The sequence below is a fragment of the Falco biarmicus genome, chromosome 7 (genome assembly GCF_023638135.1).
Source record: "Falco biarmicus isolate bFalBia1 chromosome 7, bFalBia1.pri, whole genome shotgun sequence".
Taxonomy (NCBI): Eukaryota; Metazoa; Chordata; class Aves; order Falconiformes; family Falconidae; genus Falco; species Falco biarmicus.
In genome coordinates, this window is record NC_079294.1 from 13,946,565 (window position 1) to 13,966,340 (window position 19,776).

Consider the following 19,776-nt stretch of genomic DNA (forward strand, 5'->3'; position numbering starts at 1 on the left):
AAAGAGTATTTTTTAAGTACATATGTTCAATAAAAACTTAAAGAAAAAAAATAATTTGACTGTGAATTCAGCTGCAATTTTTAATGGAGATCTATGATTTGGCTCAACTTAACTCACCAGTGACCTGAGTTTCCAAGTTAGTTTTGGCATTTACAAGGAATTTTACCAAAATGATTCTTTGAATGATTAGTGTTCCTCTTTTCACCTCCCCATTTTGTCTTTATAAGGCTTTATATCCATGCTTCCCATTTTTCTGTGTCCACTCCTGAAAGGATTTTTATTCAGAAATGGGAATCTCTTCATACAAGCCTGTTTATGTGTAGAAACACCACAATTATAATCTAAATGGATGCAGCACACAACTCTGTGGTTGAGTTAACATTTAGCTCAATCCCCCACAGAATTCCTGAACTATTGTAATAGAGAGCTTAAATGAGAAAAAAATTATTTCAAAGTACAGTTTACATAATTGTCACCTCGGTAACACTTGCACAGTTACAATTTATGGCCTTTCAAAAGGCTACTGTGGTTATTTCATGAAATACTATGCTCAGTACATGAAGAACCTGGCACGCTTGCCTTTAGGGTGAATAACTTTACTGGTTTTGAAATTAAACTTTTGCCCTTGACGTGGAATCACAGGCCACTTGGTTACAATTTCACTAGACAAATTCATAATCCTATCACCTCAGTCAAAAACTAGGTGCAACATGCACCATTTAACAAGTTATTCCAGAGAAACTAGAGAAGTCTGACACAGTCCAGATAAATGTCCCACGATCCTCAAAGCATTCTTCTAGTGTTATTCTAATCCCCCTCCATGTTTGTTGCACTAGTCCTCAGCTTCCACTACCTTTTTGACCTGTGCATCTCGATGCACCGAAGCACCACCCCAAGACATGCCTGAAGCCACCCGACACTACCTTCTCTACCTGGTACCTGAGCAGGAGGCAACTACATAGAGCTTTGCGTGGATTTACTATCTAGTAAGCAGACATTTGCCGATTAAATGGCTGGTAGCTAACAAACCCAAAATAAGTGTAGACCTTGTGCAAAAGCATTTTACACCTGTAAAAACTCTAATTCGGGTTTTCATCCCCTACTCTTTCACTGATTTTTCAAAAGAAACCTGTAGCAATTCAGTACTTATATTTGCAAGTCTCTAGCCAGTTCAAGAGCTACTGGAGAAAACAGTGCAAACTGTGTTTTTTTCATATATACCTTTCCTAAAAGAATCAAGCCAAAAATTGTTTATTTGCAAAAAGCACCCTTAAGTTTAAGAAAAATGGATGAATTACATAAAGCAGAATTTAAAAGTGTCCTAAAACATCCCATTAATGTTAAAATACTTTCATGATAGCAATGCAAGTTTCTGACAACACTGTATGTATGACTATACAGTTCACAACCAGCTTTGTATAGAAACACATAGATGCATGTGCGTATTTTACATATTCCTCTAACAGTCTCCATAATAAAATCAAATTATTTTTCAAAGCTAGATATTGAAAGGATTTGCATGACTAACTCTACAGTATAAAAAAGCCTCCAGATAGTAATTCTTCTTACTTATATTATCTTTTATTATTTACTCTGTAACTATCTAGGAAACACATACATCTTCGGTAAATAGCATTTGTTTTCATTCAAGTACATTTCTACTACTGGTTTTATAAAATGAACTTGAGGAACTTGTTTAAGGCTACCCGAATTTCCCCAAAATTATTAAATCTATTGTAGAGTCCTCACAGCAGTCATATACTAGTTGGTATCTCTGTATTGAACACCTACACCACCTTGTGGAGAAAACCAGAAACTTATTTTCAGAAATTCAAACATAATAAAATCGGTTTAAAAACTCATTAAAAGCATTTATTTGCCAAAACTGAATTGCGCTTAATGGAGTTTAGCATTTACACAACATAAAAGATTCATGAACTACTGAAGAAAAAGCTGGGATTGCTGAATTACCAATCGTTTGATAATACTAAGATTTCAACTTTTTAATTATTCAAAAGTTATTGCTAAATAAACCTTCTTGAGAAAATCTTCCAAATTGCATTTTGTTAAACAACTTCCAAATAAAACAGACTAAACAGATTTTGGATTAAGAGAGAATCTGGTATTAAGTGTAATAACAAAGTGAGTGAAAAAATAATTTTGGTAACAAAATCTGATTTATTCTTACCAGAACATCATGCACTAAAGCTTGGTATGTCCAAGTATGATGTAGAGGAGTTGCTAAATCTATGTTTCTGTCAACAAGGACTAACAGGGGCCTTTGGAAGCTGAAAAGATGACACTGTATTAGTATTTCTTTAAACATGTTTAAAACACCCCAGTAACATCCTGAGTGGTATCAGCCAGCTTCTACATCATATTTCAAGTTAAAAGCCAAACTGCCTACTGCAGAGTTCCTCCAGCCTCCCCCAAAGCATCTGGGGCTGATCACTGCCAGAAATTCCATGAACCACTGTCCTACCCATGATAAAAAGATTATTTTATTTTGTACTAAGTGAAATTACCAATTAATAAATATTAAGATGAAGTCAAAACACTAAACAGTAACCAGCCTTTTAGGTATTAACTAGTATATCTTTGTTTGGATACACATTTGAGTTCCAAACAACTGTTTGAGTGGTTAATGTTCGACCTTAATCCCCAGTACAAACCTCAAATATAAGATCTCTCTTCCAAGGGTTTTTAATTTAATTTTCCTCTTTGTTAGTATATACAAGTCCATAAAGAAAAAATTATCATCTTCTGAGATGCACTGTGGTAATTCCATCAATACACAATTTTGTGGGAAAAGAATGCAGAGATGCCTAAATGTTTTGGGTTACGGCTACATGAAACGTTTATAGTGAAGACAGAAAGGCTGTGAATTGACAGAACAGTATTGCAACCATTTCCCTTAAGTACACTAACCTATGGTAAATGTGATGGCTAAATTACAGTTTACTTTAACAAAATAAAAGCACGTTAATTCCACGCTCTGAATTTCCTTGCAGTAACTATCTTCACGTAGATATATAATCTCAAGAGCCTTAGTCACGAGTCTGAAAACCAAACTAAACATCCAAAGCCATTTAACTGGTTAAAAGTTCCCATATTTCCCATTCCTTGTATTTTGATTTTCTGAAGGTAATGATGCTATACTCTCAGGAAAACAAGCCACCCCTCTGAATGAAAAAAGACAGCGGTTACAATTCAGTTCCCCTGAAAACCAAGGAACTGTATTTCACAGCTATTTCTCTCCTAATACCTTTCAATCTCATTCCATTTTGCCACTCTTGATTTTTTTTGTGTCTTTTATCCAGGTTCCGCTCTCAATTTGAGATAAAAATATGATGACTTTTATATCCAGTTAGGAGATCCTAACTGCCTCCTTCAGCTACAGTACTCCCAATACATCTCATATTTTCTCATACAGTGTAAACTGTAATACACTTTCCCAAGGCAGCTTGTGGAGTATTCAACTATCTGGGGGCAAGGCTACCCAGGGGAGGCTATCGAGAACACATTATCAGAAGCATACAAGCATCACAATGTCTTTTCTCACCACTCTTTCCCCTCAAAGGATTCAAATCGTCATGACTTAACAGTCCTTAATTATCTAATTATCCAGGTGGTGGTCCTTAAGCAGTCCTCCTCTGATAGATACAGGGATCAGCTGAGAAACACTTGCTCTTGATGTAACTACAACTGGTAACAGTGTTCACAAGTGAGAAAACTGGCGTTTCCTTCTTTTTAATAGACTCAAGGTTGCCAACAGCCACATTCAGACATCCAACTGCGTATCACGGTCCTGTAAACTGAGTGTATTTGCAGGAGTTTGGTTCTTGCTGGGTTTAGAGGGTGAACAAAATTACCTGGTTCACTAAATAATCTTTGTCTCACTGCCCTAGGACTGCACATTTACTAGCTATAAAAGTTCTCAAACAGGTTAAGCTAAAAGATTGGAAAACTACCTTAGAAGTATGCACATTCTTTTAATATAGAATTTGAACAAACTCTTGTAAATATAGTTTTCATTATAGTGGTGACATCCCAATGAGATGTTTCAGACAACTAAAATACAAATAACAAAAATACACAGCTATTATAACACCATACCTGAACTGGCCAGCTCCAAGTGTGTCACCTGTAAAAAGACTGTTTCTGGCATCTCTTAGGTTCTCTCTGAGCTTCTTATCTAATTTCTGAAGGGGGAAAAAACAAAACAGCTTTTAAGAAACCAATCGTTTCCTAATCTCTTTATTTAAAGATTTATTGTGCTGGTTCTGTAGTTTATAAATGTCTTAGCTGCAGGAAGTCTAGGTCACGGGAAAGAAAGAAATCTCTTCCTTCTATTTTCTCCCTCCAGCATTTATATTTGTATCTAGGACCACAAAGAAGATGCTTCCTTTACATCCACTAATGTCCTCCCAGGCAATGAGAACCCTCTTCCTAAACATGCAGATAGAAAACACCTGCAGGAGGCACCAAGAGGGAACCACAGCAGCAGCAGCAAATTGGGGCTGTCAGACACTGCCACACTAAGCCTTCCATAAAAATGAGATTACCCTTAATAGGAATGCATGCGCACTGAATGCTTAAGTTTAACCAATATTAAGGCTTCACTGTCCAAGAAAGATGTGAGGAAGATGGAAGATACTAAGCACAGTGACTCCTAATGAAGACAGCTGTAGAGATTTTTAATTGTGATCTAGTTTGGTAATTTCATCCCTGCTTGATGATAAAGTTCAGTGTCAGTTTAATTTGATATAATAAAAATGCCTGTACTTATGGGGTTTCCCAGTAAGATAGATAAAAATTTCTAAGTGAGGCACACAGGAAAACCCAGGCCAGACAGCAGCTTTTTAAACTGTGTAGACACAGCTTAATGGTTGTAACTATAATGCCCATCAGAAAATCTTGATAAACTCTAGATTAAGAATGATCATTCACATCATCGTGATTCCATAATATTAAAATTTCTACAGGTAAGTTCCATGGAATTGAAACCAGAAAGGAAAACTGGTGTATCTCCCTTCCAGTTTTATTTCCTTCATAAGGAAAAGGATACAGTAACATTTGATCTTTGCCTAGTATTGAGAAAATAAACAAGGTGTTAGGAAAGTTTTAAAACAATAATACTTGTTTAGAAAATAGTTTCTTACCACTGCCACCATTTCAGCTGCAGTTCCTCTTGAGCATCTGATTATAGGAATAGCTCCTAATAAAAGATATATTGACTCCTACTTGCATTACAATTTTTAAATTACAACTTAGTGTACTTTTCATAAAACAAATTTTAGTAACATTCTGGAGATGAAATTTTTCAAGTGCAAAATACAAATGTGTATTAATCTCTTTCAGTCTTTATCTATGAAACAAAAAGTACTATATAGAAATGTTAAATAAAAGTGAGTACCTCATACAGGAATTTACAAGAAAGTATAGTGTACACTAGAAAGACAGCTAATATACTATAGAGGGGACAAACTATCTCATATAGAAGCATCAAAAGTTACGTTTCAAAAGGTTATAAGTCCCTTGAGAACAAGAATAATAAGTACCATAACACCACCACAATGTATCAGTTACAACTCACTGCAGACTAATGCTATTTCCAAAGGCACATTTTCCACTGGCTTTCAGGTTTCAAAACCTTTAGCTACTGTCTCTCCCTTCCTTATATAAATATGAAAATTCCAATACCACAGAGCTGAAGTGACTAAGTATAAGAGAGTTAATTTGTATCACACCAACACCTGAAAGAACTCAATAGGTCCAAGGGAATCTCTTGAACACTGCCCCACAGCGATCCCCAGCTCCCCTTGTAGGAATGCTCTCTCTGATTGATTTCAGTGAGAATTTAAGATTAAATGCCATCACTATGAAAAACGTATGACCTAAGCATTAAGAAAACACAATAAAATAAGTAAATTTAACATATCTTCCTATTGCTTATTTCAGTTGTGTGTGTGTATAAAAAAACCTGCAGGTTTGTGTGAGGGGTTTTTCTTCTTTTTCTGTAAGGTTGGTTTGTTTTTTTGAGAACTGCAAATTCAAACTCAAAGCACTATTGATCTTCATTGCAAACTAGGATTTTGTAAAAACAGTGAATTCGGATCTTTGCGTTTCAGTGTTCTCAGCACAGCAATAATTTGAGCAAGAACATTAACCAACCCTGCGAACTATTAAGATTTCCGTCACAGATCTAATTCTGCCTTTAATTTGCTATAGGAAATGACTAAACTTCTAGGTATCCCATTGAATATGGATCTTTTCTAAAAGGAAAACATATGGAAAATATGCTAGAATTTGAAAACTTACCTAGTGTAACAAAAAAACAGAAGAGACTATCAACAATAGTGTCCATTATAGTTTCCATTTCTGTGTCCGTTATATCTGGTCGGTTAATGGCTAGAAAGGTGTGGAAAAGAGTTAAGAATAGGCGTAAAGAAGTTTATGCCACTTCAACACTGAGAAAGTAATCCTCTTCCTAATGGCTGTTAATAGCCAATAGCTTTTGTTGCAGAACAGATCCTATTGTGAAATGCCCCTCCTAGCACATCCATTAGTTTTCTTCTCCTTTTTTTCTATTTTTAATCAAAAAATTGGGAGAACTCAATTATTGCTCATTGTATAAGGTCAAACACTATACAATCTTTTCCAATTATCTCTGACAACGCATATTGTAACTTCTGGGTTGTGTTAATATTGTGTTATTTAAAACTTCCTAGAAAACCATGTTATGCAAGAGAAAAGGCCATCCACTTGGAAACGATTTTTCAGATATAAAATCTTCAAGTATCAGTTATGTAATTTAAAGAGAATTACACTATGCAGTTATTTATATTTAAAGATTCTAAATCCCTCTTCTTGTAATGGAGATTTTTCTTTTTTCTTTTTATTTTAAATAAATTTACTGTCAGTCTCTAGGTTAGGGATAATTCCCAAGTTCTAAAACATTTCACGCTATAGATGGAAAGACTTCCCTCACATATTTAGGTCAGAACAAGAGACACATAGCAACACTCCTATTAAATAATTAACACTGACAAGAATACAATCGCCAAAAGGAAACATCAAACCTAATCTTATCACTGGTGTCAAGTCAAGCACTGTCTCATTTCTCACGCCATAAATCCCATCCTTGTTTATTTTACCTTTAAACATTTCTCACGTAATTACCTGTCTTATACTCTTTCTTCAAAAATGAACTTCAAAGATCTGAACATTAATAAGCCTCCCATTCCAGATATATGCATGGCCAGCCATAATCATTCTCCAACTTTAAAGGTGCTTTTTCTCCCCTGTTTTTGTACTCTTAAGAACTTTAGAGAGATGGATTATATTAGCAATTTCTACCAGCAGCTATAGTTAGTAAGTCAAACTTTTTACTAGGCTGCTAGGATGAGAGCAGCAATAGAAGTACCCCCCTCAGCATTTTTTTTTATTCCAAGTTCAAATTTCTGAAATACCAGCACGAAGACAGGCAGACTGTTTCCAATATCTGTATTTTTCTGTAATGACAAAGCTTTGAAATTAACTAGGGTTATCATTCTGTAGTTAATCTCCAATTAATGGTCTCCCAGTTTACAGGGGGTAAATAATCTTATTTTTACTCCCTTGCTTTTCTCAATTTTAAAATCTAATTCCCTCTCTACTATTATATTTAAGATACTCATTTATGATGTTCCAGTAATCTGCATACTGTTGGTGCCTTCTAATTTTGTGTAACATGTACATTTTATGAGTACATTTCTTTTTTTTGTACCATAGCCATCAACACAAATATTCAATATTACTGCTTCTTAGGCCAACCTTTGAAAAACTCCATTAATAATCTTTCAGTGAGCTGTTCTATCACCTTTTCTATATAATCCTCTCTCTCCACTGTAACAAGCTTATGGGGGGACGCATCTATTAAAGAAAAGTAAGCTACATGTAGTGATGGACAAGAAGTGGTGAGCTTCTCACCACTTTCTGAATTTCAAATACAGAAATGTGTCTCCTACACATTTTCTTGTTGTTTTACAAAACTGATCCAAACTTGGTAAAGAAGCATTCGAATAGCATCAAACAGGATGGCAGAAACATTGACTTTATGGCAGTATTACGCATTTACTCTTCCTTCTACAAATTCACAGAAAAACAGAACCAGAAGGAGCCTGAGGGATTATGTAGTCAGTCCTCTTTCCCAAAGATGAGTTAAGCCCATGTTATTTCTCCGCCTAAACCAATTTCCAAAGCCTCCCAGTCATAAAAATGCCCTAACATTTATAGGTAATCTGTTCTAATATTTCACTATCTTTAAAGTTAGAAATTGCTCCCAGTATCTGACCAGAAACTTTCTTGTTGCAGTTTAAGCTCACCACTTCTTGTCCATCACTACATGGACAGAGAGAATGTGTTGTTATCAGGCTTATTTGTCGTGACATTACCTCTCTCTAAACACAGCCATACAGCCAGGAAACTGAAAATTAACCTTTTTTGTTATGTTTATTCTTAGTTCACTCATTTGGCTACATGCATGGCCACAGATGGCACTGCCGCTGCAAGAACAGCAGGCTGCCTGTCATCACCATCAGATTTACATTGACTTATATAGATTATGACACTATATACAAACCGGCAGTTTCCTGCTAGGGTTACTTTCCAAAGGCAAACCCAGACCACCTCTTCTTTGCCTCTGCACTCCTACTGCCTGCCTATGTCAGATCTAGAACTCACACAGCGAGATGGATCGGCTCAGCACTCTACGGGAAAATTAATCACCTTCTATGGGAGATCAGATTTCTGTTCGGTCAGCTTTTGGAAACAGCCCACTTCTAGACTGGTTTAAACAGTGTGTGAAACCACGTGTCGTGTAGCAAATTTTAGCAGCCCAAGACAGGAAAGCAAAGCACACAGAAACTGATGGGTGCAAAACACTGTCAGTCATTTTAATTCAAATTTTGTTAGCTAGCAGGAATCTTATGAGATTCAGTCAAGTATCTTTACCTACACACAAACACATCCCAAAACAATTATTACTAAAACTCTTAACAGCAGGTTTCATTAAAAAAAAAAAAAAAGTCTGCTTTTCAAACAAAAATGCCCTTCATTCTGACAACAGAATCAATCCCCAGCATGAGACAGAACTCAGTATTATGGATCCGGTATTAAAGAAAGGTACAGACTTCCAAAATTGGACCAGCGAGGAGAAAAATCTCACTGATAAATGTTAGGCATATGGAGACTTCTCATCTCTACCTGGTCACTAGTGAGTATTCTGTGCATCCAAATAAAGCAGGAATTAACTGTGTGACACTGGGACCATGCTACAGCAATGAGGAGCTGTTGCTAAAAAAGGGCTATCTTGTCTCTGACTTACACACTTCTGCTGCTTCCCTTGCACTGGATTTGTGGATCACACAAATGAGCTAGTATTTTCTATGAATGAGTCAATTGAACAAACACTCTGCAGCTCCAAGATTACTGGTTCTGATTTAAAAGCAGGAGAAGATGAGGGAAACTACAGCAGGGGAAGCAAGACAACCCACCCTATAACAGCTAGCCATTTGAGTAAGAGGGGCAGGACAGGTACAGTTCTCTCTTGATTTAGCATTCTGAATGGGTCAGGGAGCACAAAAATCAGAGCAAAGGTGGAAGGAAAACTATGTGGACAATTATGAGAGCTCGTATATATATTGACTTGAGCTGCCTTAGCACCATAGCTGTAGAGGTAATTGACCTAAAAGCAGCCACTTAGTTTTTCGGCTAGGTTCCAAAACAGATCCAACAGAAGTCCCAAGAAATGAAAAAAAAAAAAAAACCAAACCAAAACAAAAAAAAGTTTCATGAAGCTGACTTCACTTGCCACTTTGAGACTTTATGAAGAAGCTGATATGCTTGGCTCACATGCTTGCAGAAGCAATCAGCATTTCTTCTTTTCCAGAGTGCCCTTTCCCAGATTCTTCCTTGCGCTACTCCAACTCCTGATCCTATCTACCTCCCCCTGCACACCCCATTTTCATGTCTTGAATAAGAAAAGTAGGTACCAACTCGTCACTGTCTAGAAACTCTATCAGTTGAAGTCATTTTTCTTGCTTTGCATTCCTTACAGTAACTCTCCAGCTGACAATTCACACAGAAACAAAATACTGAATTCCTGCAGAACTGCTGAAGGGATTATGACTAGATAGTGCTGCCTAAATGCAGCAGCCACCCACAATGTCTGTATCTACATGTGTAAACAATTCGAAATTTTTCCTATGTGATTCCAAATATAAAAAGCCCTACTGTCCATATATGTCTATACTGCAGTTTTGCTTTATTAAACTTGTTATTTAAAAATACGTAATTATTTTTCAATATTACAATAGCTGTGTAGTAAAGATGCTGAAATTAATATCTAAGGACTGTATCCTTCATGACTTTAAACTACACAGCTAACAAGATTATCCTGAATTCTGAGTAGATCAAAGCAAAACAATATCATTGCTTGGTATTAGCTGCAACTTCAAAAGTAAATCTCAACTTTAGACATTCCAGTGTAATTTTTATACAAATTTTACTTACCACGATACGAAACCAGTTCTTTGTTTTGGTTACACAATACGAACATGTCATCTTCTAAAGTAATAAAATTAAGATATTGATCAAACACCTAGAAATCAAGGAATAATCGTCAGAACAGTCCAGAGTGAAGCATAAACAAACCCATCTACTTTTTGAATCTTTCACAGAACTACTATTAAAAGAAACGCAAGATACGATGTATGAATTAAAAAGCCTGCGTAAGAATTGAGTGATAACACAAAACCTCACAGCACCTAAAAAGTGCTAAAAGAAAACAGTTCAAGTTATTTCTGGACAAATTTTTAGTAGCCAGTTATCACTGAAAAAAGTAACCTGGAGGACATTATAATAGTATAGGTTTATTTTTTATTAATATGAAGGACTACAACATAAACAGTGTTGAGCTCTCAGGCAGGAAAGAGGGCAATATCTACACAATCCGAAATTATAGCTGACAAATTCTGGTTTTATTGTACATACCTACACATTCAGGAAAAAAATTAAACCTCTCTACAGCATAAAATTTTAATGGGACATCACAACAGAAAAACAGATTTAGCAAAGTAAACACAGTGCTGCACCACAGTGCAGCACCAATTTACTCCTGCTGAAGACCTAAGGCTTAAACAATACTCGTAATTTTCATTTCATTTCACAACAGTTTCTTTCTCTCATGCCAGTAGTACTCCCTACCAGGAGTAAGAAGTAGTGAATGAATTTAAGTATATGTGAAAATAATTATAGTTAGTAATTTGCAGGTTTTGGTACAGGCATTCAACAAAAGTTAAGAGGATACGTACCTGACACCTGCCTTTAAATTATAACTGTATATACTGTACACTTATGTGTACATTATAACTGTACACTGTATTATAATATATATATACTGTATACTGTATAACTGTACACTGTATTAATTATAACTGTACACTGTATAACAGCATCTACAGTATAATGTCTATTTAAAATGACAACTGCACTCATACCACACTTTTCATGTAGTTAGGAGCTAAAAATCCCACCCCACCATATATGCACCAGGTGCACTCACTGAGCTGATGAGATCGGGAATTCTCTGAAACCACTGTATTCCCCCTTTTATCATTTAGCACAAAGGTCTTGCAGCACCTAGACTCCTGACTAAGCTGAAGAATGGTACTAAACTGCATTAGTGAGACGACTGTAGATTTCCTTTTTTCCCCCCCACTAAATCTATGTGTGCCATTGAACCTAGCCAAACATTTATTTTGTTCGTGATTCAGTCAGAAAAGCTGTGTATGGCACTCAAGTGGCCAAGTAAGAATACAGTAACACCTGTAATGGTAGTATCTTTATCATTAGACCCTAGGAGATTTTCTTACCTTAGCCACTTGGGTTACTGCATTAGCACCTATGGCAGCATTTGCAATATCTTCCAGTTTACTTCTTGAAATGGCAGAAATAAAGTTTAAATAGTAAGATTCATAAAGCTGGTTTCGAAGGTCCTGAAAGGAAGGAAAACCACAACCTTTTTCCTGAAGAAGAACTAATACATTTCTGACTAACTAAAAAACAATCATACTTTCACGATGTGAAGTTCCAGTTATCCACAGTCAAACTAACTTTTTGGAAGTGTTTAGCTGTCTGTTCATACAGCCTCGTACGCAGTGTTTTGATTATGTAAGTAGATATAAACAACCTAACACAGAATTGCAAAAAACAGGAAACAAAATTTAAGCTACCAGACAGCAATTTCTATTGCACACCTTACCACTGACCAAAAATACCTTTTGCTTTTTCTCCTTCCTTTGGCGAAGATGTCAACCTTCCACCAATTCCTCCCAGAGAATGTGAAAAACTGAGGTTAGCCTAGTCCAACCCTCCAGCCCAAAGCAGAGTCAAACCGAGCAGGTGGATCAGGGTTCTGTCCACTCAAGTTTTGAACACCTCCAAGGACGGAGATTCCATGAACTCTTCAGGCAATCTGTTCCAGTGTTCAGCCACCCTCATTAAAACAGCTTTTATATTATGTTTAAATCGAATTGCCTATATTTCGATTTGTGCCGACTGCCTCTTGTCTTTTCACTCCCAACACTCTCTCCAAAACAGAGAAGACATATTTACCCTTCTACTTTCTGGGAAATTGAAGCTTTGCAGGTAAAAATGTGGGGTAACATTTTTATTATAAATATGTGCTAATATATAAAAAATATAAACAAAGGTGTTCAGACACGTACAAGAACTAAATATAGAACAGTCACACCCTGGTGAGTGCAGAATTGCTTCACACACTCAGTTGTGTCCACTCATTTGAAACATTAAGCATGCAAGCTACCTGGCACATTCTGTCGATATTTTCTTCTGTTGGCATTACAAAGTAAACAGCTGGAACATCTGGAATAGCATCCCGATCTGAATGCAAAAGCCTAAAAGGAGGAAAAATACATCTCTAATGTGTTTCTCCACTGATTTGTGGAAAATGATAAAAGCTAAAGAAATTATTTATTTGTACAGACACATTTAATTTCCTATGATTTCTCCCTATATCCGGCTACATTTTTAGCAAGAACAAGACATGAAAAAATCACGAAAAATCATAGTTGTGTAATTTTTGGCTAAGTATATTAACAGATGTCTCCAATGTTTATTCAATGCTTCAGAAAAGGCTTCACAAATCTTCAAAAATAGATTTTTGAATCTATTCAGAGGTAGGTAAAACACTGTATCTACAAAGCTCATATACCAATTATTAATTGTTAACATGATAACAAAAAAACCTGCATATCTCATACTATTAAACTTGCCTTTCCTGTTTAAAGCCAAAGTGCTTACAAGTTTTTCTCACATTTCTGCTGATATGTCAACATGTTAAACTATGTTTCCATTTCTAGTCTTCACTTAGTAGAAGCTGATAAACTTTTGGAAAAAATAAATGTATCTTCAAAGTTTCTCCACAACTATTATCACAGTTAAGGAATGACAATGAACTAAATAAATGCAATCTGGAGAAAGAGAAATGGGAAATCTCTTAAAATAATACCTAAAGATTTCATGTTTGATGAGACAATTAAATTCTACATGTAAACAGACAAGCAAAGAACATGCACAGTCCCATGAAACAGCTTGTGCCAAAATAATTTTAGCGTATGTAAATACAGAGGGATTTGTACAGACAGACTCCAAAAAACTACCTACTGGATAATTTTTATTTTTGAACAGGGGCTTCCTGTACTTAGAAATCCTGCTGTACAGTGTTTGGAATTCTCTCTCCAGTCCCTGATTCTGAGTAATACCATCTGGTTTTAGTAACAAGTCAGGGTATAACCTTTATTTTAGTAGTTATTTATTGAATGATTTTCAATGTTTTCTTCATGATTTTGGGGAATACTAAATAAAGGTCTTTTTAGGAAAAAAAAATCCCAATATTTTAAAAGTACTTACAGATGCAAAGTGATCCCCATATCTCTCAGCTCTTTCACTGACAGCAAAGGTGAGATTATATCTTGGCCAAATCTGTCATAAATGAGAACCTGAAATAGATACACATCTTCTTACAAAGAGCTGTAAAAAGTGAACACTGTAGAATACAGGATACAGTGGATACAGGAATTCAGGTTAAAGGAACTACTACTTAACCTGAAAAGTGCTAAACGTTTATCAATGTATAATAAATCATTAATTTGTCATTGACTTCCGTTTGTGCTTACTAATAAATACATTTTAAAAAAGAATGAAAAGAAACCCAATGATAGAGGCAGGGGGAAAATAACCACTTCCACCCCCTGAAATGTGTCAGTCAAACAGGAATCTGCTGTCAGAAATTAGTTATTGTAAGTGAAGAACCTCTCTGATTGCATTTGAGAGGAAACAGGGAGAAGCAGAGAGGAAAAAGGCAACAGAGTAGATGAAGAGACAGAATATATGCTCTGTGGTAGCAAAAACTCACAAATTACATGTTAGTTATTTTTTAAAGCTAACAAAGGGAGCTTGAGCTCAGCTGCTTCTAAATTCAAAGCTACCACTAGCTCTTCCCTTTCTATGGGCTTCTTTCTGACTCTGTGGGTCAGATACCTGTAAAGTATCATGCAAGTTTCTGCCAATAGGTACCAATGAGACCTAAGTACTTCTTAAAAATGTTCTACTTAGTTACTCATTAAAATACTGCAAAAGGATCAGTCATTGGGTCTTCAGGCAGCCCATTTCTCACATATGTATTTTGCTCAGTAATTCCGATACTATATTCTGTATATTCACAACACATGAAAAATTATTTTGTAGAGGTTAATAATAGAGAAGATACTAGAGTTGGTTAAAATTTGAAACTCTGAACTTTTTTGAACACTATAAATTCTCTTATTCCTGTTAAAATACTTCTTACCTTCCATACTGGTTCTCCTGTGCTGTTTTTAACAGGAGGGACATTGAAGTTCAGCATACGTTTCAAAGCCACTGGAAAACATAGCAGATTAATGCTTTAGTCTCTTTACCACTTTGCCAACAGAGATTAAACACATTAGCAGGATTTTATTACACATTTCATTTGAGAGGAAAACCATCATCAAATATAAATGCAACAAATCACATTTGCATTATTTTTATGCAGCTGTGACTGACAAGTGGCACACATCAGCTAGGATTTACAGGCTCTGGAAGACGCTGCAAAAGGAAAAGCAGTGAGTCCCAAAACATGAAGAAAGAATCTCTCCCTGCAGTTATACTGGCTATATTCTGTTGCAGCTTGCCTTAGTAATTCCAGTATCTTCCTGAAGGTGCATTCTGTACAGTAGCAACTAGTTTGATTTATTCCCCTGATCTGCTTTTCATACCCCTCAGGAACAACACTATTCACACAAACAAAAAAATACCTTTACACCTAACTGAAACTGACACACATTTTGAAACATTTTGAGAACTCATAGGAAGAAATTGCTGCTTCAAGGGGCACAAAAATACCCCCAACTTGCAGCAAGAAAACTCTCTGAAGCAGGAATGTGCTTTCACCTAACTTCCCATTCAACACAGAAAACCAAAGCAAATTCCTTCACCCACCTCCAGCTTATAAATCTATTAAGCAAGGAGTTTTATAATTTACCTTAATAAACAATACACTAAGTGCTGTTGCCCCATCTGTGACTAGCAGTAAAAGACTATTTGCATCAAAGTTAGTGGCTATTCTCTTCAAACTCATAAACAAAATAATTGCAAAGCTTTGCAGAGGCAAAACTTGCAGAAATCAGGGCAATGTATACCACTTTGCTCACAAATGGACAGCCGCAGAAACGGTTGACTTCTGAGTCTTCGGCTAAATGAATCCTGTAAGCATACTCAGTGCAGGTCCCTGGGGTTTACAGAATCATAGGTCAGCTCAGGCTGGAAAGGACCTCAGGAGATCTCCAGTCCCACCGCCTGCTTAAGCAGGGTCAGCTGCGATGCCAGGCCAGGCTGCTCAGGGCTTCATCCAGTCAGATCTCCAAGACGGAGGTGCCACAACCACACTGTGACCTGTCCTTGTGGTGAAAAGGTTTTTCCTTATATCCAGTTTGAACACCTCAATTCATTTTATGCGTGTTGTCCCTCTCCTGCCATACACCACCACAAGGAGCCTGGCTCCATCTTCTCAATGTCCCCCTGACAGGTACTGGAGAGCTGTTGTTAGGTGCCCCCTGAAGCCACCTTTCCTCCAGGCAGAACAAGCCCTAGTCCTGCAGCCTCACTTCACAGTGCTCCAGCCCCTGACCATCTTGGCAGTCATTTGCTGAACTCCCTCTAACTGATGAACGAACATCTTTCCTGTACTGATAGCCACAAACCGGACATGGCATCTTGATGTGGTCTCCTGGGTTGAGTAGTGGGGGGATAATCACTCCCCTCGATCTGCTGGCTGTGCTCCTGTGAATATGGACCAGGATGCTGCTACATGGGGGCACACTGTGGGCTCACTGTCAGCTCGCTGGCCACAGACAACCCCTGTGGGCCTTTTCTGCAGAGCTGCTCTCTGGTCTGCCAGTCCCTTGCACACCTTCTTTCCAGGTGCAGGCATTTATGTAAGTTGCCACTGTTGAATTTCCTAAGGTCCCTGCTGGCCCACTCCTCTTGCCCATCTAGGTCCCTCTGAGTGGCAGCTCTGCCCTCTGGTGTATTAACAGATTCACCTAGTTTGCTGTCACCTGCACACTTAATGAGAGTGCACTTTGACACAGCCTCCCAGTCACTGATAGAGATTTTAAACAGAACAGGTCATAGGATAGACCCATGTGGTGCTCCAGTCGTTACCTGCCTCCAGGTATGTATGTCTGATCACAACCCTCTGAGCCTGACCATCCAGCCGTATTTTCAAGCATCCAGCTGTCCCACCAGCCAGCCCATAACATCCTCACTTGGATCCAAGAATACAATGTTAAAAGCCTTGCTGAAGTCCAGGTAAATTACATACTCTGCTCTCCCGTTGCCTACGCATCCAAATATTTTATCACTGAAGGCAATCAGGCTGGTCAGGTGTGATTTACCATACGTAAATCCATGCGTGCCTTCTCCTTCACATGATGAGAAGTATTTTCCAAGAGGATTCACTCCATGATTGACTTCGAAGTGACACAAAGGCCTGGGAGAATTTGTTGGTGAAGACCGAGGCAAAGAAGGCATTGGGTACCTCAGCCTTATCTGTGTCCATCACCACTAAATGACCAGCTCCATTTAGCAATGACCCAACATTTTTAGTTATTAATATTTCCGCTACTAATGCCACAGCAGAAGCTCTTCTCATTGCTTTTGACATACGCTACAAGTCTCAACTTCAGTCAAATATTGGCTTTCCTAAAACCATCCATCCGTGCCTGGGTAACGTTTCTGATGTCCTCCTTTGCAGTTGTCCCTGCTTTCTCCTCCTGTGTACTGCCTTTTCAAATCACGTTACCAGCAGTGAAACTTGACCATGGGAGGAACCAACCTGGCAGTGAGTGCTGGGTCTCCGTAAAATCCAGCCTTCCCTACCACGTGCTTAATACGTTTTTCCTTTTTTTAAACACCATGGAGCAGTCCTGAAAGTTGATTACAGACTGCTCCTGAAGCCTTGGCTCCCTCATCGCCAGTGACAACTGCCATACATTTCAGTGATATGAGCAATTTTGTATAAGCTGCAGGGCTATGTATTTTGGTACTACTGGATCTGAAGCAGCTGCTTTTTAGAGTTTACCATTTAAATTAAAGCTTGGCGTAAGCTCTCTAAGGAAGACAGTAATCAGACCAGTGATGTGCCGTGACAATCATGACAAACACTCAGCAAGTCTCTGGGTTCCTTTCTTGTATTTATATTGCCATTTCATTTACATTTAGGCTGAACGCTCTACGGGGCAAGGATCAGGTTTTTACTGTGCTTGCACCATTATGTGCTTTGACTGGTTATGAACCAGGATAAAGGTCACAACAGACAGTGCACATAAATGGTAATACAAACACTAAATGATAATATATCTTTTCCTTTTTCTGAGTATCTTTTAGTTATTCAATCCACCTCCTTGCAAATGACCTCACTGATGGAAGACAATGTGGGTTCAGTAGCAAAGGTTGCCTGAAATAATCGAGTAACCAGGTGAAGCACAACAGAGAATAATAAAGCTGTATGAAATAAGAACTCAAAGACAATGAGCTTTATTAGGAAGGTAGCAAAGAGAAGTACAGGATTGCAAAGGAACATCAAATAGTACTATTAATGGCAGACAGCCACAGGAATGAGATTACAGAAAGTAGACTGGTCCAAAAAGATGGAGGATATTAGTAAATATTTAAGGTCCACACAGAGACTCAGACTGAGATTTTTAGGCAGACGATTTCAAATATTTCATGTTAAATAAATGCATCCAGAATCCTCTACACCACCATAAAGACACTGCAGTTACCAAGGAAAAGGTGGCGAGACTACAGCTGAAACTACTGACGAAAACTTTGGCAAAATAAGGGTAGCAGAGGGCTACGGAGCCCACACGCTCTGTGCCTTGGGAGGACATTCAAACCGGTGGCTCAAGGCTCCGCAAAGCAGCATCAAGACAGAGAAGAGTCAATTACAGACCCACAGCAATGTGCAAGGAGGGGCAACAGCAAACCCCTTATCCACAGAACCCCCCCCCCGCATAGTTAGCGGTAGCTGTTAAACCTCGCATTCTCCGTTTCCCTGAGGGTCAGTGCACACTGCGAGGCCCCTGTATCGTCCTGACAGGAGCGGCACACCTGCAGCGTTATTTCTGCTCCCGCGACGGGCATTCCCCGCCACCCTCGCCACGGGAGCACGGCCGCTGGCACGGGGGAGCGCGCACCCTGCGCCCCACGGCCGCGGGGGACGGGCACCGGCGAGACCCTCCCGCGCCGATCCCACACGGCGGCGGCGGCTCCCGCGGGCACGTTCCCGGGGCTGGCCCCGCCGCCGAGCGGGCTGGGGGCACCCGCGGCCCAGTGCCCCACAGCGGGGCCGAGCCCCGTCAGCAGCAGCTGCGGCCAGAGGCCGCCGCAGCCCCGCTCGGCCAGGCCCACGGCCGCAGAGGCAGCCGAGCGGCGCCCCAGCTCCTCCGCCGCAGGGACGGCCGAGGCAGGCGGGGGGGGGAAGGCCGCCGTCCCGCTGGCCGCAGCCCCGAGCCGGGTGAGAGGGCGCGAATCCCCCGGCGGAGGCGAGGCGGCGCGGAGACGCCCACAGCCCGCCCCGGGGCCCCGCCGGGGGAGAGGGCGGGGGGGCGACGGGCAGGAGCCGCCAGCGGCAGCGTGAGGCTGACCTCGCTCCCTCCCTGCCCCGAGCCCCGGGAAGCGCAGCTGCCGCGGCGGAGACGGCGGGAAGCCGCTTACCTGTCTGCTTCTCCCGGATGCCGGCCGCCATTTTCCTGCCCCGCCAGCCCGGCCGCGGCGCGGCGCACCGCCCACCGCCGCGTACGCAGCCGCCGGGCGACGTGGCCGCCACTACGGCGGCGGGAGGCGGGTCCGGGCCGCCCCGCCTGCTCCTGCTCCGGTGCCCAGGCGCCGCCGTACGCCACGCCGGCACGCTCGCCCGTGGCCGCGCTCTTCGCTCCGCCCGCCCTCAGCAGCTCCCGCGGGCCCCAGCACCGGCCCCTGTTCCGGAGCGAGCTGTAATTTAAGAGAAACTGCACCTTACGATTTAAAATTTGGCCCGTGCTTTTCCCCAGCTGCGGACAAAAGGTGGTGTTTTTCCACCCCCGCTCCCTTTAACACCTAAACCCCACTTTTAACAGTTTTTGCTCTGCT

The 19,776-nt window shown here is 39.6% G+C and overlaps 1 protein-coding gene across 2 annotated transcripts in view; it reads right to left on the minus strand.

The window, feature by feature from the left end:
* SCFD1 (sec1 family domain containing 1) overlaps positions 1-19,531 on the minus strand; it is a 55,020-nt gene extending 35,489 nt beyond the window's left edge. Inside the window, exons 1-10 of one of the 2 annotated variants that reach the window (XM_056345346.1) lie at positions 19,363-19,531; positions 14,912-14,982; positions 13,975-14,063; positions 12,869-12,959; positions 11,916-12,038; positions 10,555-10,642; positions 6,322-6,411; positions 5,163-5,218; positions 4,117-4,202; positions 2,189-2,288 (exon numbers count right to left, since the gene is read on the minus strand). In XM_056345346.1, the coding sequence (XP_056201321.1) occupies positions 2,189-2,288; positions 4,117-4,202; positions 5,163-5,218; positions 6,322-6,411; positions 10,555-10,642; positions 11,916-12,038; positions 12,869-12,959; positions 13,975-14,063; positions 14,912-14,982; positions 19,363-19,393 (825 nt within the window). In that variant the 5' untranslated portion in view covers positions 19,394-19,531. The remainder of the gene's footprint in view (positions 1-2,188; positions 2,289-4,116; positions 4,203-5,162; positions 5,219-6,321; positions 6,412-10,554; positions 10,643-11,915; positions 12,039-12,868; positions 12,960-13,974; positions 14,064-14,911; positions 14,983-19,362) is intronic. The other variant, XM_056345345.1, reaches the window with a different exon arrangement.
* Positions 19,532-19,776: the final 245 nt, after the last annotated feature.